The sequence below is a fragment of the Argiope bruennichi genome, chromosome 10 (genome assembly GCF_947563725.1).
Source record: "Argiope bruennichi chromosome 10, qqArgBrue1.1, whole genome shotgun sequence".
Classification (NCBI taxonomy): Eukaryota; Metazoa; Arthropoda; class Arachnida; order Araneae; family Araneidae; genus Argiope; species Argiope bruennichi.
The window spans coordinates 41,029,182-41,052,808 of NC_079160.1; the positions used below are offsets into that span (position 1 = coordinate 41,029,182).

The 23,627-nt window shown below is 28.1% G+C and overlaps 1 protein-coding gene across 1 annotated transcript in view; it reads right to left on the bottom strand.

Annotated features, from left to right (window-relative positions):
* Positions 1-23,070, bottom strand: part of LOC129988396 (integrin alpha-PS1-like) — a 147,584-nt gene extending 124,514 nt beyond the window's left edge. Inside the window, exon 1 of the mRNA XM_056096620.1 lies at positions 22,802-23,070. Within this exon, the coding sequence (XP_055952595.1) occupies positions 22,802-23,061 (260 nt within the window). The 5' untranslated portion in view covers positions 23,062-23,070. The remainder of the gene's footprint in view (positions 1-22,801) is intronic.
* Between the last annotated feature and the right edge of the window lie 557 nt (positions 23,071-23,627).

The window sequence follows — 23,627 nt, forward strand, 5'->3', positions numbered from 1 at the left end:
GACAAAGTCTCATCAAGCAATTAGATGAAAAGTGAGTCAGTTCGAAATTTTGTCACTTGCATGTAATTATAAAGAGGAACATTAGAAAAATTTATGACACTCCGTCGTAACTTATAAAAGTAATTCATGTGGTTACGCCAGAATAATTTATTAAACGTACTAAATTATCTTTAGAACGTTTTTAGATTATTCTTGAATGTTCATACATTTTATTATTTGTTCGCAATTTTAGAAAAAAAAACATTAATGGAAAGATTATTCTGAGGTTTGCAACAAATCTTAAGACTTGTATAAATTTACCACAAATATCAAACAAAAGTGACATTTTATTCAAAAATTTTAAAATCATATATTGCTAAACATCATAATTTGTACAGCATTGACAATTTGCGTGAATATGCATGCAAGACTTCATTTTTTATTATCTTATACCAATTTCCTTTCATAATTCATAAATTTTATAAATTATGAAAGAAAATATATAAAGGTTCATCTGTATTGGGTACTTGAAAAACCATTTATGAACTATTTATATGATTTCACTAAATCACATGACTGCCAGCCGTTATATTTAATACCAATTTCCTTTCATAATTCATAAATTTTATAAATTATGAAAGAAAAATATATAAAGGTTCATCTGTATTGGGTACTTGAAAAACCATTTATGAACTATTTATATGATTTCACTAAATCACATGACTGCCAACCGTTATATTTGTTATTTTGAAATAAACAATTAGAATTGCATGGTTCATAATAACAAAGCAATATTAATTATGATAATAACAAATAATATTCATTTTTCAGGCTTTTGAATGGTAATTTATATGATTATAACAACAGTACAACTATGTTTGTATAATAAAAATATTCAAGCAAAACTATTCTAAGGAATAAATACTCAAAAAAGATATTTTAATTTTCAAAAAAATATAAAAAATAAGCATTATCTGTAGTATCAGTGAAATACGCTGAATCAGTTGTAAAACATTCCAAGCAAAAATAATTAAGATTATTATAATTAAAGTTTTATATTCTTAAATAAGGATTTAAAAGATAGCCATGAAACCGAAGGGCTCATTTATTCAAGTTTTATTCTTTAAATTAAAAAAAAAAATGCGAAAGTAAAAAAAAAAAAAAAAAATATGATTTTTTTTTTTTTTTTATTAACAAAGAAAAAAGTTCGTGATTTTTTCTATCAATATCTAGAATACGAAGCATCTACTTTAACACTATCGCATCATTAAAAGGTAATAACAGGAATACACTTAAAACAATTACTTCTTCAATTTATGCAACGTCACGCGTCACTCTACATGGATTCGAATGAAACAGAGAGGGAAAACAATGAAGTATTATTTTTCATGCAGTTAAACATCTTGCAAATAAAGCGTAATGAAAGCAATGCACGTATATCAAATTCCCGAAAGAATATTTCAGACAGTCACTACTAGAATATTATGATGTAAATGCATTAATTCGAAACAATGTTGATAGACGAAGCAAAATAAATAAATTGAAATTCCACAGTATGTTTGAAATAAAACTATTTAAAATTACTATCACTTACAACGATTCTAGAATAAGGAAAATATAATAAAAAATATAAGCAAAAATCAGAATAATAAATTATGTAGGATCAAAATGGAAAAAAATATAGAAAGAAAAGAGAGAGAGAAAGAGATTCCTTTTTTTCAATCATAAAAAATATGATAATAAATATTCCTTGAAAGAACGGATGGAGAATATCTTTATCAGGTAAATGTGAAAAACTGGATAATTTATTGTAATGGTAATGATAAGCATTTTTTCCAAGAATTATTGCTTGAGATACATATTTTCATAATTCATTTTCACATAAAATAACTCCATTTTCAGTAATCTTTCGATTTCTTTTGTGATGTTGGTTTATACAATTCCTTCCACCTGAAGTTTTATTTTTATTTATTAATGATAATTTTTATTTATCGAGTAATTCATTCTGCAGCTAGTTATAAATTAGGCAAAACACCGATGTTTTATTTATTAACTAAGGTATTTTTTTTAAATTTTTGATATCTTATATTTATAAAACATAATGAATAAAATATTAAAGAACTTGTTCCACCAAACAGAATTCTAGATATTTCTTTGACTAAGCCCATTTTTTAATCTGATTACAAGACATACCTAGAAAACGATAGTAAATTAAATCTTTTACTATTTCTCTCAACTATTTTCATGAAAAGAAAGTAAATGGTTTTACTATAAAATCATATCATCTGAAATAATTTTTAATTAAATATAAATGTATTAAACAATTAAAGTTGGATCATTCTCCTTTACTTTTTTTCTAAGATGGCAAATTTGTAAATAAATTCATAACCAAGAAATTCTTTTTCCTCTTTATTTTATTCATTTATTGAAAACTCAGGTATTTTTTGAACAGTTGCCAAGAAAGAAATGCATAATCTGTAAAGCGAATCATTAGAAACTTGAAACTAATTATACAAAATCGTACAACATTTTCATATCATATGATTTTTTGATTCAATATCATTTTGAAATAAAAAAAAAATACGAAAAAAACTTTCCATCTTAAAATTTTGAAGGGAATAGAAAAAAGTTATTCATTAAATCTTGAAAAATAAGGATTTTCAAGCAAAATGAACATAATATAAATCGTCTGCAACAGCTTAAACGGAAATGACATCAGCAAATCATTGTTTGTTTTTTAAACATTCAAGCTTGAGCATATTTTTTATTTCAAAAATTCAGTTTCCCTTTCCAAAAACATATCTTGAAATAAAATGTGACTCAATGTTACGACTGTAACCCAACCACAGAGATTACATCCAGGAAAATGGTAAGGAGGAAAGATCTTGCTCCAAGGAAAACATGTCTGGCCCGAAATAAAAACGAATTTTTCTATCAACACATGAAAGCAAACAAAAACACTTCAAAGGTTCCATTTTAATCTTTCATCGAAAGTGTTTTCTACCTCAAGAAGGGAGGGATGCTGATCCCTCACGTGTAGAAAAGTTGTCTTCAACCAATGAGGGTCAGAAGAGGGCCCAGAAAGGAAGTGGTTGTAGATAACAAACAGTCGATGGTACTTCAGAAAATGGTATGGAGGACCAAGCAAATACTAACAGTCAAATTTCGTTAAACTGACTTCCAGTGGTTTGGGGAATTTCCGATTACAACGGCGCCGATTAGTTCGTTCGCTGAACCATTTAATGTTATATACCTTCCAGACAGAGTAACTTTTGTTTTCGAGGTAATTGCTTGCGCGAAAGTGACAGCTTTGACCTTATCCTAGATTGTAAGATGACATCGCTTGCAATTGAGACGGCGGTTATAGGGCTGTAATTGCTGTAGGTTTAACATTCTGAAACAACATCAAAATACTTCGTAACTTGATGCTTCGATGATTTTTTCCTTCTCAATCTTGAAGATTAATTTTATTGAAAAGCCTTGATATGAGTCACTAGCTAATTTTCGAAAAAATTCCCTACGTTTTAGCGTGTAATGAGAGGGACAGAACAGTAATAATAATTAAAAAAATTATGAAAACTAATACTTGTTTATAAAATTTCTAGGTCATAAGCAGCATGAAAAAGAATTTAAATTAAAAAACAACAACTGTATTTCGAAGGATTTTTATCCTATTTAATTTGGATTAAAGATAAATATTAATAGAAATGATATTATTTCTTCGGTAATACTTCGAAAATTTTTTGTTGTAGCAGCTTTTTACAATGCAATTAAAAACCACTAACTGAGAGATAAAATTTCTATAATAAACTATTATTATAAAATATGAAATAATTTATCCAATAAAATGTCAGTTATGTTTAGATCGGAAAAAAATGCTTGGTAAAATTAATTCAATTAAAACAGTCTTTTGATTTTTAATAGCAGATTACAAAACATTCCAAGTAAGATATTTTATACGCATTTTAATAATATACAATTCAAAAAAGTATCAGAAGTTATGTTTTACAGTTTTTCGAAGATTTTATGACATTTAAGAAAATTTGTAAAGTTAGTGAAGTTCTTGAACAAAAGAATTGCAATTACATTACTTTTCAAAGAAAAACACAAACTAATGAAAAGCATGGGACTGGACTACTTCATGACTTTTATTATAACATTCAAATTCAAATCACTAACAAACGGGTTTTTTGAAAAAAAGAATAATATGAAAAATTCCTTCAAAAATATCTTTTTTCTAACCTAATCTTTACATAGATGAAAAGAAATACCTTTTCCACATTCTCTAAATATGCAAATGACAAAAGTATAAATTCTGAATGAAATAAACAGAATTCAAAACATATATTACTAGCTATTTCTGTTTGGGAGGTTTTAATGTTCCTTGAAAATAATTTAAATAAAAAAAATTATCAAATAATAATTTAATTTCTTATCATCTACCATTATTATTCTTTTATAAATATTTACGTAGGAATGTAATAACAAGTGTTCTGGCATTTTTAATCAAAATAACACATTCTAAATAAAATAAGCGGAATTCGTTCACACATGCCAAGCAAAGAATACATGCTACTTCTATTTGAAAGGTAGCAGAATGGTGCTTTGATAATAAGCTCTCTTCTTGGAAAAGCAAGTAAACAAATCCAAATCCCGTCTGAAGAAGTAATCGAAACTGTAGAACGTCGAGAACTGATAGGAATGTTTAGGTTTCACCCGGCACATCTAAGAGCTTGACCACTTCAAAATCCTCTTATCAAGTACAGCTGGCTATCAACTCTCGCCTATTCCGTGCTTTGAAGCGGATACTTCAGAAGAAGGCAGTGGCGGTTGAAAAAAATTATTCGTAAACGGAAATGCTAACCAAGATAGACGTTTTATGAATAAACTTTGAAAAGAGTTTTTTTCAACATATATTATGCTTCATGTAATTTTATTGAATTTGTTCATAATTATTTACAGATCAAAACAATAAATAAGTTATTAAATTAGAAAATCTACTTACAAACAGGTACCAGTAATGATTTGCTTAAAGCATCTATATTAAAACGATAAATAAAACAAAAATCAAATGCCTTCTCTGAGAAATAAATCAGACAAATGATTTAGAGAGCTGAAAATATCGTTTGCTTTCGATAGTTGCCAAAACAAAAGAAGGAAATGAAAATTTCCGTGTTTCAAAATTTCAGCTACTTTCTATTGGCAAATTATTCATTTGTATTTCAAAAAGCATCTTGATTCAGTAAAAAATATATAAAAATATAAATTTTGGTTTAAAAATTTATTTTCATGGAGTTCTGCAATTTCCTTTTCTAAGAATATTAATACTTAAATAACCAGCTGAAACTAAAATAAATCGTCAGAACTTTCACAACTAAATTCGATAGAGAAAAAATCTTTTGTTTTTTTTCTATTATTGCCGGATATGAAATTAATAAAAAGATAAATTTTAATATTTCTGAATGATAGTAAAAACATCCGCTATTGATATTTTAAACTTCCTTTTTTTGACATAAATAACACTTTAATATATTAGCATCCATTAATGATGTCAAAAAGAAAGAAAAATTAAATGAATGTAAAAATAAATGATATTAATGATAGTTATGAATTAAAATTCTATTCTTTCGGTTCAACATTACATAATGGATTAATTAAAGTTTAATTAATAAACTATATTAATTTATTAATAAACATTCTTTAAAAAAGATCAAGGGCAAAAATAAGAGATCTTGAAGCGATTCTAAACATATCAATCGCTATGAAAACAATAGAAGAATTATGTAATCTTTCTCTAAATAGCATTAGGCAGAGGAGAAGGGTTCAGAAATAAGTGCAGGCCTTGTGTGGTCTCAGCGGGGTTTTGAGATCCAGCCTTTTCTTACTTGAAGCAAACAAATTCTACGGGACCCCCGACGACCTTTCCAGCCGAGATAAGAGGACCATAACCGTAACTCAGATGCTTCAGCTGCAGAAATGCATCTTCCCCATGGAAAGCAGGAAGATTTTTGGGGGCAGAGAGAAAATAGCAACCTTTATGTCACTTGCCGAAAACAACTTAACCGTGAAATGTAGAGTAACACAGATGCAGTAACAATAAAGTTCCGAACAATCATGATAAATTGATGATGTAATTATGTGAACACTCCTGAAAATTTCATTTAATTATGAATAATTGAGATGAGCGTCATGACTTTAAGTATGAAAAAACTGAATTTTGTTTCATAATTAGTTTACTTTATTTTATATTTATTTTTTATTTCTTAATAGTTTTTTTTAATTATTTACACAATAAAGCAGTTTTTCATTTAAAAAAGCAGACAGTTGAAAGAAACCATGTTGTTTCTAATTTTTGTAACTAATCCAATAATTCAAATATAGTACATTAATGAATTATGTATCTTATCATTATTCATTCATTCAGATTTTACATATGTTTAAGTATTTTTACTAGTTTCTGCAGAAAAATGTTATCATCAAACTATAATAGAAGTTTTCAATTCTGTTCGATATCAGGATATCATTTAAACCATCCTCAGAGCGTGCTTCTATTTCGAAATAACAACAAATAAAACAAAATAAAATGAAATAGACTTTGAAATCAGATGAACATACTTTATTCATATAAAAAATAATTTAAATATACAGTAAACATTAAAATATGCTGCAGCCCATAGAAGATTTTTAAGAATTTGTGCCAACACATATTTGAATATCTATCTAATCATTTATTTATAGTTAGTATCTAGAAGGAAATGTAAATGTTATGAAAATCGTATATACTGAAATTTTGTTAAAATATATGATATAATAAAAAATCACAGCCCTCCTCCACGATTTTTTTTGGCAGCATGGAATAAAGTTTCAAAATTAAATTTAGTTCTTCGAGCTAAGAATTGCCATTTCATGTAGAATATAGTTTACCATTTTTCATGGTAATATAGATTACCATGAAATATAGAATTACCATAAAATATAGTTTTCATGTAGAATATAGATTACTATTACCATTCAAAAATATTTTCAAAGTATCTTTTATTATTATTTCATTACAGGTATCTTTTATTATTATTTCATTACAGGTATCTTTTATTCACTTCCGTATACATACTTATAACAGCTTTTTTTTTTTTTTAAAGTGTCCAGTTAACTTGGAAAAAAAAAAAAAAAAAAACTGGAAATTCTAAGCAACAAAAACATCAGCCATCAGAGTAGAAAGAAAATAAGTGTTAATCATATATAGCAATCAAAACAAGCGTATGAATATGAAAAAAAAAATAATAATGAAAAAAAATGAATAAAAAACTTGCTAAAACTCATCCTGGCATCGGTAACAGTACCGCTGAATCGTTGCAGATTGCACCTGCAGCGACAACAGCCAAAACGAAAAGAAAACAAATAATTCACGATGCTGATGCTTTTTTCCGGGTTTACGTAATCTCTAATATCGAAGGGGGGGGGGAAGAAACAGTTGACAGAGGTGGCAGCAGAAGCAACGCAGTTTGTGCACGTGCACGCCAAGAAAAACGTGGGCGACTCTGCAAACCGGCGTCTCATTTGACTTCCTCTTAATAACGGCTTGCCTCGATAAATTTTACCCACCAGCGACAAGGCTAAGAAGTCTCGGCATTATTAAAGTATTCCGGTGACTTAATGTATCATTTGGGGGCCCATAATTTAATCAAATGAAGGGACTAAATTACGTCTGTGGTTAAATTGAAACTGGGCAATTTCGCTTCCTGTAGATTAACTTGACAGTTCTAAAATGAGAGATAGCCGTTACAGATTACCTGCCTTTTATAAAGTTAAACAAAGTCTGCATAATATATATTATATATTGGTTTCATATTTAAAAAAAAATCAAAAACATCTAACATTTTCTAAGAAATAAAATCGAATTTTATATAAACTTCTTAAAAAGTATTCATTAAGACTTATTATCCGTTATTGTCATTTTTTTTCTCTCCTAACGACTTCAAGTATAACAACTTTATGAACATACTTCAATATATGCACATCATATGTATAAACAATACAATGCACGTATTAGTAAGCATGTACTGTACTTACTAATACGTGTACAAATCTTCCTCGGCATGTGATCGAATTTTGTTTCTATTTATAGGTTTTAAATAGTTTTGCTCGTAAATAAGATTTATATCTTTCCAATACTATTTTTTTTCATTCCATTATAAAAATTGTACATAAGGCATAAACTTAAATTTAATTACGTAGAATTATTGTATATTATATGAAAATGCATAATATGTACCCCATAGTTCGTACTTTTAATAAAAGTACAACTTTAAATTATGTTTTATTTTAAAATTCAAAATTTAATTTTTGTGGTTCTTAAATCGAGATTAAGGTGCACTTATACATCGTATATGACTTTGAAAATGCATAAAATTTTATACTGTAAACTATTTTAATCATTATTGAAATAATATTATTGAATTATATTTAACTATGTAATAATAAAATTATTTAATAATACACTCGTTGTATTGCAATGGTTGTAGTTTATTGACGTTTTAATGAGTTTATTTATGAGATGCAGATGCAACTCGAGTAACTTAAAAAAGTATGTCTAAATATATCTTGTTAGCTTTTCATTTTTGGAAAAACAGTTATGTTCCAAAATTGTACAAAACCATACATTAAACAGCATTTCTAATAAATAAACAACAAATTATTAAGTGATATTTTCAGTATATTAATTAAATAACAAAATAATTTTTATATAATTATATGAAATATTACATATTTTCACACCATATTTTGCAATTTAATTAAAAAGACCCTTAACGTAAGTTCATAAAAACTGGAATTTTTCTTAAAAGAATTCATGACTAAAAAATCTCTATATTGTTTAGCTTTAATAATTTAAAAAATTTACTACTTCAAATTTCAATTTTTTTATATCTTCGCACAGCATGAAATTTATAATTACTTTATTTCAAAGCAATGCATAGAGAAAATATCATTATGATAAATTTAAAGGGAATACCACCTGGAAAATAAACGTAAGATTGTATTTTCTTAACAAGATGAAGAATAAAAAGTTTTCATCCATTACTAAACTAAAGAAAATGCAACTTAACATAAAACAACATTAATAGTTTGGGTTAGCAAGGGGAAGGTGACAAAAGAAAAATATGTATTCACTTTTCTTTGCACGCCCAAGAGACCATGACCTAATCCTATTATACCTGTTAGAACTGGCATGAGAAAAAGTTACGTTTTTTGAAAAAACTTTCTAGAAGAAAATTAAGCACATTGAAATAAATTAGCATTCTATTGAAGAAAATTTTATTAGTTAGTTAAGCCCATTTGCAATTGAACAAATAAAGGATTTGGCCTTCAGTATGTTTATGAAATACAATTTTTAATGCAGCGCGCCCTATAATTTCGAAATCAGTTTGAGATAAATTCTGAAATGGTCAAATCTAACATGTAATTTGCAGTATGTTTACTAGAAGATGGTTTGAAGATTCAGTCTTTTCTGCATAAAATTCTTTATAACAGTTTTAAAATCCTATCAGCTATGATATGAATTAGTTACAGCTATTTAAATATGTTTTAAAGTTAGAAGGGACAAACCTCCTTCAGAATTTGCAAGCTCGCTTTTTGTAGTATCACGCAAGACCAAAAAAAAAAAAAAATTCTGTCAGAACTTAGTGCAAAGTAATCATGTTAGTAAAAATAATGCAAGAAAATCATTTTTATGGGGAGGGGGGATAGAAAACTTAATGTTCTTAATTCTACAAAGAGTGCCAACAATTTCGAATTGTTAAAATCGAAATTAAAGCTTTCTATCTTTATTCAAGGTCTGATCCAAGCATAAAATTAAAAGTCTATTGGCTAAAAATTAAAAAAGACCCAAGTCTGTTATTAAAAACCTTTAAATTAGATATATAACCTAATATAAAATTAATTAGATCTATAACCTATATGTAAAATTAATTAGATCTATAACCTATATATAAAATTAATTAGATCTATAACCTATATATAAAATTAATTAGGTCTATAACCTATATATATAATTAATTAGGTCTATAACCTATATATAAAATTAATTAAACAATAAGAACTGTCAAATTGAATATAGATGACCAGTAAATGATTCCATAATATAAATAATTAATTGATCAAACTTTAATTAATGTAATAATCATTTTAACAATTAATACAAACTAATTAATACGTCCAAGCACTAATATTTATATTTCAAAGAATTTGCATTTTTTACAAATATACTGATTTAGTAACTAGGTTAATAACCTATTTGTCAAAGTCTAGTCCGCTAGACACTTGTATAATCGTAAATCGGCCACTGTTTGGAACACATGAATCTATTTAATGTTCTTACGATACCTAAGTCACATTTAACTTCTTCATTCTAAATCACTGTTAGTACACTGTGGAAATGCTAGGTGAGATTCTAAATCACTATTTTGTGTAGTGCGAAATGAGAAGCCATCTAGCATTATATAAAATAAATTTACAGCTCAATAACAAGCTATTGTCACAACAAAAGCATTCATACATTACTCCAGGAAATCAAAAGCAGACACTTACAGCTGAGGTTTCAACTTCGGAAGTGTTCACGAGACAAGCTAAGGCAGTGAAAATGAATTAAATCCCTGCATCAACTGCAAAAGTCCTGATCTTTCGTTTCAGCCAGGGGTGGCAAGGCGAAGCTAGATGCTGTTTTGATAGCGGAGTGTCAAAGCAGTTCAAATTGGGCACTTGAGTAAACAGACATCAGAGACCTCCAAAAAAATCTCAGTGGGGGTTAATTTACTTCTCCGCACACTTGCAAAGACAGGAAAGAAATAAGAATGGTAAAAAAGGATGTTTTTCTGCCAATTTTATCGAAAAAGAGAGAGAAAAAAAAAAGACGAAGAAAGAATATAGATTAGAAGCATGCTGTTTATTAAAAGTACCGAATTAGCAATGAGGAAGATATGGAAGTTTGAAATACACTGTAGTAAAAATTTGAAAATACATGTAATTTCGTAACATAATATTGCTAAACGAACGCAAGGCGATTCCTATTTTTTAAGTACAGCAAAGACGAAAATTGACATTTGTTTTAGACCGAATAAAAAAATGATAGGTTTTAATAATTCGGTTTCAATTAACCTTGCTAGAGCCATGGGAACCATGCTTCCCACCAAATTCTTCAATCTTTGTATGAAATTAAGCAGGTTAGTATAAATTCTCACAAATTTTTCAATAAAACAGAAACTTTGATGCTTCAGCTCCTTATTTCATACAAAATGGTGCGCCTTGATATGTAACTTAATTATTAATTAACCAGATTGATTAATTAATCAAATTAAATTTATCTAATCAGCTAAATCAATCACTTTTCTTAAACCAATCTTAGTCCTAAAATATTTTAACATATCATGACTATAAAAAAATGGACTTTTATAGGATTAAGTTAATTATTCTATTCTGAAATACCCAACGATTATTTTTGGAAAAACTTGGCCATTTTAAACTTTCGGGTGACAAGAAAGACAGCTGAACCGGTAAACTTTTTCCAAGTTTCCAAAATAACAGGAGGAAGTTTCGCTTCAACAGAATTAAACCATTCTGGGTCCACGTACCTGATATATCTTTGTGGACACGGGTCTCGAACCCGTGATTCCAAGACCGAATTCGAGATTCTACCAACAGAGCCCTTTATAATTAGATTATACAATTATAACATGAAATTATTACTGAAAATAATTCAATATCGTATCATTAATTTCCTTCGCATGCAATTAACATGATTAGGATTTCTGAAATTTAATTCGGGATATTTGGAACTCTAATTAGGGATTCTCTAGAACGTTGCCACACCATTAGGGACCACTTAGGACTTTAGCACACAATCAGAGACACTCAACAAACCAAGCACATAAGTAGGAATGCTCCAGAACCCTAGCATATAATAGAGACGCTTTAAACCTTAAATCAGGCATTTCTTGAATCAATGCATACAATCAGAAATGCTCTACAATTCAAATGCATTATCAGGGATACTGTAGACCAAAGCACACAAAATGGGATGCTTGTTAAAAGAAGAATGTCTGGGACTACCTAAAAATTGAATTGAATGAAAAGATAAAAAAGAAATCAAACACAATAAAAGAGAAAATTATAAAAAAATAACAAGACGACTAAGACATAAATAAATAAAAACATATGTTCAAGTTTCGAATAACTATTTCACAAATCATCTTAAAAGGGTTAAGAAGAAATTTGTCTTGTCATCACAAATTTTTTTAAAGAATGGTAGCGCTTTCTCTACTTTTTTTTTACGGCATGCAATTTGAATAGCAAAGAGCAATCACCGTAAAAAGACAAGAAAATTCCGAGAAGAATTTTTTGTTAAGCAAAGGAAACAGTGCTTCCTCCTGACACTGACACGATAATGCTGCCATTGAGGCGATAGTTGATCCTTTTATGTCCATTATTACATTGGTGAAAAAGAAGAAATTTACGTAGCTGGGACAAAGAGAAAAAAAAAATACTAGAGCAGTATTTTACGTGAGGGGCAAAGTGGAATGCCTGAATTTTGAATAACATCAAAATGGGGCAATGCGTAAGTTTCTCAACAGAATTTTCTGACTTGATTGTTTTAGAATCTCCATGATTTATCTAAAACACAGAATCAAGTGTTTCAGTTCTCAAGTTCAATTAGATTAATTAAACCATCTTCTGATTGCAACTTTTTTTTTCATTTTCATTTTTCATTTTCAAGTATTCTTATAAAAATTAATGCCAATTATTTAACAAAATAACTATGTTAAATAATTTGCCTGAAATATCGAGGACTTAATTTTATGGAAGACTTTTAAGAGAAGATTAACTAACTGAAGATGCTTTTACAAAGAGTCTTTGAACAACAATTTTTACAACTTAAGAATAACAATTAATCGCTCATAAATGAATCTTAAATTTGTTGATTTCATGTAGAATTTCAAGATATATTTATAAAAAAAATATTAGATTGTTTAAATTAAAACTTAATGATAGAAAAATACTTTCTAACAACAAAAGATAAAAATTAATTATTGAAGAAATCTAAAGCAATGTTGCCAAAAATTAATCATAAAATATAATTAGACTTATTACAATACATCTATAAAAATAAAATTAGTGAATAGTTTGTACGTTACAGAACTCCAAAATACTTAACAGTTTCTCCAACTTTTCACTTATATTACGTATAAAGGAAGTTTCAAGGAAGATTTCTTAGCAATTAATGGTCAATTTCTTATTAAATAAAATCTAGGTTTCCACGTAAAGAAAAAATTATGTTCTCTGTATTCTACAAATCTATTCTATTCCACTTAATGAAAGTAGAATAGATATTTTAAATAATTTCATTTATTTGCCTCCAAGTTGCCACCTTAAATGTTTATTTAATTTTTTCATCACTTGACATTTATTTACTAAAAAATTATCTTCTGGTGATTTTTAACAATCGCTTGATACATCACGCAGTTCTTAGGTGATTAAAAAATAATTTGGTACGACTTGAATTCTTGTTTCAATAAAAGAATAAAATTGCAGACGATAAAAGGTTTCTGTATGTTATAATATTTTATATAATTTTTTACAAAAAAGTTTAATTAAAAAAATGACTTTATTTACGTACGAAATGCAATTTCAAAGAGTACTAGTATTCATAAATATTACATCATGTATACGTCATCAATTTAAGTGATAATTATAAAATTGTTATACTTAAAGTAATTTAAATTTTACTTATAAATATGAAAGTTTTACTGAAACTTTTATTACAGTTAATTAAACAGTTATTTTTTATTAATAAAAGACGATAAAAAATACATATTCTTAAAGAAATTAATTAGATATAAAGCCCAATATTAATGTTCTTTACTTTTTCAAAATCAACGAAATATAAGTACCAATAAAAAATTTATTTTGCTTGAGTTATGAGATGAAAAAAAATTGTCTGCATGGAAGAAAAGGATAGTCGTAAACTTAGAGAAGAATTTTTAACTGTAGTCATTCATAAAATTGTCCTTAAATGAAAAAGAAAGTTTAACATAAAGCCTGGACAAAAAAAAAAAAAAAATACTTGCGAGAAAACTAACAAATAAAACTTTGAATCTACAAGGAGAAAAGATACAAATTTATGCAAGAATGATTCAAATGTTTCTTTTTTTCATGCTGTGTTATCTTTTGAGTTCAATAGCGCCGGTATCATCACGAACACGGTTTAGCAGAATTCAGCTCTAAAAGAACCCAACCAAATGCTGAAGTGAGCAGAGTAAGCAAAAGAAATTATTTCAGTCAGTGATTTGGAAAATAATATTCAAAGATTTTTATCATTTAAGAGACAATAATTGCCTTTAAAGTAGCCTACTACTTTGAAAATAGCTATACGTGTATTTATTTAAAAGGAATCGTGCACGAATTTTTAAGTTTCGTTACAGTAATATTGATTTTTAGAGTTTTGAATTTTGTATTCATATTTATTTAAACGGAAATATTATTTTCGAATGAGAAAAGTTACCATTCAGCATCAATCTTAAAATACAATTTAGTTCCTTGATTTTCAGCCCGATTTAAATATAAATGTAGATTTTATTAATATACATAATAAAAAATGAAATTGTTTTTATTTCAAGATATAAATTACAATAAAAATTTATCTTCGTGATTATCGTTTAAATTTCCATTATTTAAATGTTAAAAACTCGTCCGATGATTCTATTTCTTAAGAAGAACTGCACATTGGATACCCTTTAACAATTATCAGTGGCGCTCATGTATTTCAACGTAACTATTGCTTGTTTGTTTGGCGTTTTTTGGAGCCATATTTGGCTATTCTGCGCCAAGCAAATGGTGACAACGTAACTAACTACCTATAAAAAAAGCTTGATGCTCCAATGTAGGCGTTAGTTAAACTTATTATTTAATTATAAGTTTAAATCAAGTCATTATCCAATAATAAGGTCAAATCATCTCATTATCTAATAAAAAGGTATTTTAAAAGAGCAATTAAAGAAAAGAAATTTGAAAAAAAGTACTAAATTTTAACCATAAATATTTATGTTACTAGTTAATCTCTGATAATTATTCTCTATTGCTGGTTATTTTAATATATTGCTGTTTTTTTTTTCTAGAAGCATCAGCCTAGATTTCTGAAATACAAATAGTCTTTCGATAAGTGTGGTATTCCAAAAAAAAAAAAAAAATTGAATATGCTTTTAAAGCAGTGGTTTCCAACGGATGATTTGCGAAAGATTCATGCAGCACATAAAAAAGTATATTAAAAGTTAATGCACTATAGAACTACCTCAAAATGTACTTTTCAGCATCTGTCTTAATTTCCAAAAATTTTCTGGGAGGAAAGTGGGGAATCCTCGGGTCCATTAGATGATTCTCCCCCCCCTTCCAATTGGGGTGAGATTAGTCCGCCTATGGTTCAATTTCAGGCTTAGTGGTTCTCGGACTTCAATAGGTTGAAGACAACTATTCTAAAGCAAGATTCCTCTGCAAGTTGACGAATGTGTAAATCTTACTAATATCAGGATAAGTAAGAAATCATGTGATATTGAGGCAGATATGGTGATATCATATGATATTGGCGACAGAGTAGAAGATATTATTCATATTCAGAATAAAAATCAACATATCATCAACAAAATCAACATAACAAATCAAAAATCAACATCATAGCTGCTAAGAATGGACTAACATGTAAATCTGGAAACATATAACGATATTAATTTCACTACGAGTGCCATATTATATATATTAATTACACACTTATGGAATTTCGTTCGTTATTCAGAAATATGAACGGCAGTTGACAAGTAATATGGGACAACAATTATATTATAAATAATATCTAAGCTGTAAGACTTGTACTTTCCTTTTGAGGTATTTGTAATAGTTAGATTTGATACTAAAAAAGTTCTCATTTTATACAGCACTTAATATGTTGCAGAATAAATCCATATCATTCCGATCATTCTATTTTAAAAATTTACACGTAGTAAAATTTCAATCTAAATGGCCCAGTAAAGATTTTTCTATTGAATATTTAACATATTATCTAATAAACTAATCGCAAAACATATTTATCAATTAAATTACCAGTTTTAGAAACTAAAACACATATATATAAAATGATCAGAAAGGATTATCAACAAATCTTTGTCATTCACCAAGCAAGAACTGAATCGTAAATAGTAGATTAACATCTCGTTTTAGAACAACTCGAAGATTATTTTTTTTATTTATTAAGTTACAGTCTAATGAGAAAGACGATGCATTAGCTAGTATGCATGTTTCTCATAACTTCTGAACTAAATGAATCCAGATATTTGAGTACTGTTATACAGTATTATACAAATGTATATCATATAACCAAAAGATATAATAAACAAATGCTATGAGAACAAATGCGATATTTTTGTGATATATGAGTATGTGATATATGAATATCAAACGATTTTAAATATCCTTCAAAATTCTTTTGTAAGGCTTCATTTCACAATTTCTTCGTAGGTTTCAAGAAGTTTATTATTATTGTTATTATTTTCTTATCTTCGTTGGAAACTGTTCACACTGATACAATTTCACAGCATGAAATGAAAAACAAATTACAAATAAAAAGAAATACTTCTATTTCAGATAAGGTTTGGATACTTTTTCTTTTCTTCATTTTTACTGACAGATTCCTAAAATAATAGCAACCAAAAAAATAATCGACTGATTAGAACAGGATCTTTCACTAACACTGGACCCAGCAAAAATATACGCCGGTGTCATCGCCGGTGTTGAAAACCACTCAAAGATCATTACAAAAAGTTCCACACATTCGCCTCACGATACCGAATCATTTAAGAACTTATTCCAAATCATTCTGTGAGGCGTAAAGCACAGCTGCCTTGTTGTGATTGCCAGATCTTTCACGTTTATTTCTGAAGCATGCAGACGATTTCTTTGAAACATGATCGGATCGGATCTCTTACGGTCCGATCTCCGGCTGTCGCTGCCAGAACAAGAGGAAAAATAACCCACTGGGAGAGAGAAGTAACAAACAACATAAAAAGAATATGCAAAAATGCTGTTCGCACAACCAACCATGCACATGTAGTACGAAATGGAGCAGTTTTCAAGTGTTAGAACAAGTGGTGGGTTCGAAAGCTGGCAACACAAATGAGAAGCGTGGCACTTCAGATAGCTTATCGAACATTTCATTAAATTTTGAAGAGGAAGTGAAGAAAAATTTCAGAATGTTAAAGAACTTGAAGAGGTCCTTGGTTAATAAGGTCAGGTGGAATTACTTAAATGCAAATCTGCAATAACTCTATGTGCTTTGGTTTGAGATTAAGTGTGCAGTAAATTTTAATTGGATATCTGTGATTGAAGAGTGATTTTTTTTTGTCCTCCTAAATTGTGTATGCAAACAACAACCGCAAACAATACTTTATGGCTTATTATGCAACAGAACAATTTGTATAATAAGAAGCTGAGTAAATATTAATCCACATGTCGTAAAAGGAATGCGGATTTCACTTATTACTGGTAGTGCCTTATTTATAATTTTTTCCTCCAAATTAGGAAATCCAACTTTAATAGGGTATAGAGCAGGGGTGAGCATTAAGACGATCGTGATCGACCGGTGGACCACCAAGACATTTTGGGGTGACCGCCTTTACTAAGACCTAAGACGTGCATACTAAAAGAAACATATTTATGGAACATCGACGCCTATTATTATCTCGTTTGTATCTTGCTATTATTATTATTATGTTTGAAGTTACGTAAGTAAGTACATATTCCATATTTATTATTAAGTTCCATAGTTATTAAGTTCATATTCCATATTTATTATTATAATAAATAATGCAGACCTTTTTTTTTTAGCTCACCAAACCTACGACAGTGGGTGGACCGTAACACCTTGAAAAAATTAAACGTAGTCTGTACTCTGGAAAAGTCAGCCCACCCCTAATATAGAGATATCAAGAAGAATTTTACAAGGAAGCTTAATAACTTCGTTAATAGTAGTTTAAAAATCTAATTATACTCAAGCGAAAAACAAATTAATTTTTTAAATCTAATTACCATAATTTCTTAATTCCGGAAAAATCTTAGGGATGATGATCCTTTAGTACGCAGGGGGTGGAGGTGGAATCAAAGCATAGAATAAAATTTTAATAGCTGTCGACCATTGACCTTCTTTTGTAACACTTGAGTAGAGTTTGAGAAAGAGAAAAATCAATGAAAATGCCAAAATGCAAACTAGGTACAGTTTTTATTAATGCTTTGAGAAATAAAATTATAAAAATGAAATGGAAATAGAAGATGAAATTAATGAAATTATAACAAAATTAATGAAAAACAGAAAAAAAAAACTGTCAAAACTTTTAATATCCAATTTCAACTGGTCCTGGATTTGAAAAAAAAAAAAAAAAAAAAAAAAAAAAAAAAAAGATATCCATCTTTTTTTTTTTTTTTTATTTAATCCAATTTATTATTGATTTTTTTTTTTTTTTTTGTTCTAGAAAATCTTACTAATGATATTATCACTATTTATTTATTTTAGTGATTTTAAATACTTTAAAGTTACGACTAAATTTCTCTCTCGCTAAATTTCTAACTAGAGTAAATCTGAGAATTTTGAAATACCGGACACTACGCGGAAGTGCGCTTGAAATCGAAGACTATCCGGCGAGACCCGGGCGTATGCTAACTATAATTAATCATGTCTTTATATATGTCGTCGAAATATTCGATAGAGAAAAAATATCGAACTAATAGAAAAGTCATTTGTTGTTTCTATTTATTGTTTAAATATTTGTTTAAAAACTAAGCAGGTTTCGAATGACATCTAAATAAAAAATTAAATAAATGTTGCTAACTTTCCGGCAACAGGTATCCCTACAAGTAGTTTCAACAAAGTATAAATAATAAACTTGGACATTTTTTTATATTAAAATAGCATACATTTGGTACTGGTTACATAAATTTCGTTTAGCCCAATTTTGACAAAATACTAAACGAAGAAGCGTTGAATGCAGCTTCTGATTAAGAATTAAAAGAACAAATAGCAATACATAGATTAATATTTCACCGAAAGATCAATTTTTATATAATTAATTTTTTTATATCCAACTTATTAGTTTTAACGTTTCATAGAGTATCTGTCCATTTCATTGTTTATTTGTATAAAGCATAATACTGATATCATTTTGCTTATTGATACTTTACTTACATAATACTGATATCAATTTATTTACTGATATAACTTTATTTTACTTACTGATACTTTACTTACATAATACTGATATCAATTTATTTACTGATATAACTTTATTTTACTTACTGATACTTTACTTACATAATACTGATATCAATTTATTTACTGATATAACTTTATTTTACTTACTGATACTTTACTTACATAATACTGATATCAATTTATTTACTGATATAACTTTATTTTACTTACTGATACTTTACTTACATAATACTGATATCAATTTATTTACTGATATAACTTTATTTTACTTACTGATACTTTACTTACATAATACTGATATCATTATATCAATAAGCATAGCCAAATGGCTGAAATAAATCACTGATTAATAGGTACACAATGCATTTGATTTCCGAAAATAAGACAAATTAATAAGTCAATTTTTCATTTTCCCCGCTTATGTTTACAAGAAAAATAAACTTGGATAAAAAATAATAACCACACGGATATATTACAGACAAATCACAAGACAAATGAGACAATTTCCAAAAATAAGACAAATTCATAAGTCTATTTTTGAATTTTTTTTTCTCTCCTTAAGTTTTATACCCGAAAAACAAGCAGCTAAATATAAACAACCACATGGGCATATTACAGTATGAAGACAATATAAACTTTAAAATAGAGACACATTGTTTGAATTAAAAATGAATAAGTGGAATATTCTGTATAATGACTGATAGTTGCCATGAAAAGCACCAAATCACAAGACAAATATAACTGCGACTATAACTCTACGCTGCTGCTGCGCTATTACCTCATGTTCTTTTCCTCCAGCAAGATGGAATACCGGCTCGAATATTTGACGTGTAACATGTGAACATGAGTTAACTATTTCAAGTAAAATAAATACGGAACAGAATTCGGAGGTTTAAAAGTTCTTAAGATACTAATTGGGTGGCAAAACTATTGTTTATGATGAATTTAATATATAATTCAGAATTATATGCAAAGATAAATATGGATTGTTGCATTTCAAAAATTGCAAACATCTCTTTAAAATATGCCTCATGAGTTTTTTAATATGAAAATTATTAAAATAACGCAGCTCATTTCTGGGAGATAAAACAGTAATTATCATTAATCTTTATGTTGTTTTTTAACTTTAACACCTTAAAAAGTTTAAGTTTTAACACCTTTAAAACCTTTTGGGAATCAAAAGTTACTGGCAATTATCATTCTAAAAATAGCCCATAAATTAATATCTTTAAGCTGTCACCCTGAGGATCCGGGGCGACAAGTTATTAGCACGTGTAATTAGTTCAAATCAAATGTCTTCCCACTTGTGTGGCATGAAAATTTGAAGAGTTAAAATGCTGATTCTGAAATCGCCCTCGTCATTAGACAATGCTTCAGAACTAAGAAGTCCGTCCCATAGTGAACTTCATATAACAAACATAACAATTTCAACTTTAAATTATAAATTTTACAAAACGAAACTGTAAATTTCATTTTTAATATTAAGAAATCCAACCTTTATTTCAAAAATAATACTATTATTTTTCATATAAAAATACATAAAATGTATTCTAAAGAAACGGCCTAGAATCAAAAAGTTTTTATTTCTTATAAAATGGGCCAGTAGCGTAAGGTGGTTCAGTGGAGTTCGGGGCGTGATATGATTTTGTCGCTCTAGTCGTCATTAATGGCTTTACCCGAATACATGGCATCCAAGGTATGGTGAGAATTACATTTGATTTTAAAAAAATGTTTTAAGCGCAGAAATATTTTGCCCCCCATAGGGCTACATAAGCCCTGCACTTGAGTCATGGATATCCCCCCCCCCTTATTCTCATATCTTACGCCATTGGGTTCGATTTTTAAACAAATTTATATGTTATCGAAATTATATAGAACAGATGAATATTCCATTAATCTAATACTTCTGAGGCATCAAATATTGCTACAATAAAGCGCAAAACTTTTCTGATCTATAGATATTTTCAATAATTTATGCAGAATAGATGACGCGATTTTGAAAATTTCCAGTAGATTTTTGGCTATGCTCTACACATGCAGCAGTTTTTTTAGAAGTAAACATAACGTAATACACGACAAAAAATGCTGTTCCAAGAAGCAACTTCTGGCATTAATTCTGAAAAATTTAGTGATCCAAGCGATAGTGATGAGAGATCAATTGGTTCTTATCTTCGCTTAGATCACGTAAACTACGTTTTCAAGATGAAACCATTTAGCGGGCCTCGAGATTTAGGCTAGTTCACATACTTAAAAAAATTATATATATTCTACAATATATAATACAAAAACTTTTAAATGTATGAGCAAGATTGAAAAATGTTAATAATAAAAAAGAAACCCAAATGAAAATTCAACGATAAATTTGCATGAGAGAAATAGGGTTAAAAGTCCTATGTGTTACAGCTTTTAATGTTAGAATGTACTTAATTGAAATAAATCAAAACGCAATAGAGTGTATATTTAATAAAACTATTTTTTTTTTTTTTCTAAAAATACGAAACGAAACTTTAGCCCTCAAAAACTATTTAAGGAAATAACTTCGAATTAATATTTTGACCGGCTTCTTTTTAAATAATTGATTCATAAGTAAGTTTAGTAATACATATAAAATAAAGAAAAAGAAAAGATAGAAACTACCGGTTTACGTAAAAAAAAAATTAATGGTTTTAAAAATCCTCCTCTGAAAAAAATAATTCTCTTGATTATAATAAAAGAGAGAATAAAATTAATTCTATTTATATTTAAAAAAGGATTATTTTTCAATATTTATAATTTTCGTTTGGCTCTAAACAAATCATGAAATTAATATTTACATTTTAATAGCAAGCAGATTTAAATTAAATATTTCAATAATAATTATAGGTTATAAACATTATAAAGGTTTCAGGATCACCATTCATAAATCAAAATCCAATTAAGAATTTTTCCATAATATTTCATTTCATTTAAAGCACGCACATATTATTCTTAATTTGTTTTTTTAAGATATCAAATTTTTTATTTAAAATTTATTTTATTTATTTATCTTAATTTTTTAGCCATTAAACAAAATGAATCTTAAAAGAATACTTTATTCTAAATAAAAATTTATCCCATCCTCTTTTTTCATGAAAACGAAATAAAGCTGTATTTTTTTCATTTGAAAAATTCTAAAATTATGTCATTCGAATGATTTTTTCTTTTTGGAATAAACTACATCGCTTTTACAAATTAACATATATTTATAAATTTAATTTGATGGGAATAGAAAGCATTTTTAGAAACCATATGGCAACTAAATAGAGCCCCTTTATAATCCAAAAAATATACTTAAATATATCGCATGAAAAATTAATAAAGTTTTTAAATTCTTTTCTAACATCCATACCACTTTCTACCTGCATGGATTTCCCGCACTGCTTTTTTTAAGAATGATAAAAAAATAAATAAATAAAAGAATATTCACTGTAAGAAAATAAAATATTTTACAAAATTAATAATATTTTAATGACAAAAAAATAAAATTTTATATTTTTTTTAACTTACACATGTTCTTGGACGGAGTTCCTTGCTTCATTTAAAATCTGATGTTCGGCCACAGAATATCCAAAATAAGAGTCTTTGTCCCCCAATTTAAAAACAGGTATCCTAGGTTCTAAGTTAAATGCATTGGCAACACAAAAGAGTACACACATATAATAATACGACATTTTAAACATGTTGCGGAGGGTCACACTGTTAGCTGCGCTAGATGTAAACACATGCTGGCCGGCTACCATACTATGCTCGCAACAGGACAAACGCATGTGGCAAGCTTTTCATCAAACTAAGGGTTACACAAGTTCTTACAGAAATTTCCCTCCACTTGTGGCGCTCAACTTGCTCGCCAATGGCGTCAGAAAGTATCACCGGAAAAAACTTTTCCGAGCCAGTCTCGGTTATCGACAAATAAGAGCAGATGCTGCCGGAGTCTTGCTGTACAACAAATGAACGCATTGTCTACCATGGTTTCCTGGTGTTTTTCTTTTCGGTTAAGGAAGTTAATGAATGTATCTGTAGTCCATTTTAGGGTAAAGTAAATCCGAGAGGTTGACTCGAGTAGGAAACGATTTGAATAATAAGTGATGAGTAATTAAAATAATGTGATAGGGTGGAATCCGAAGAATTTCTGATTATTCCTTTTATTGAAATTGGGATGATAATTATGTCTCAGTATCCCTTTATGCCAGATGCTGTGATATAAATGGATATAAATTTTCGTATTTTATTAGATTTTGTACATTGTATATTCCCGGAAACGATAAGTATAAGTCAAGTGATTAAACTGTTGCAACAGGAAAAAGAAAATCTAAATTCAGTTTCTTGTTTTGTG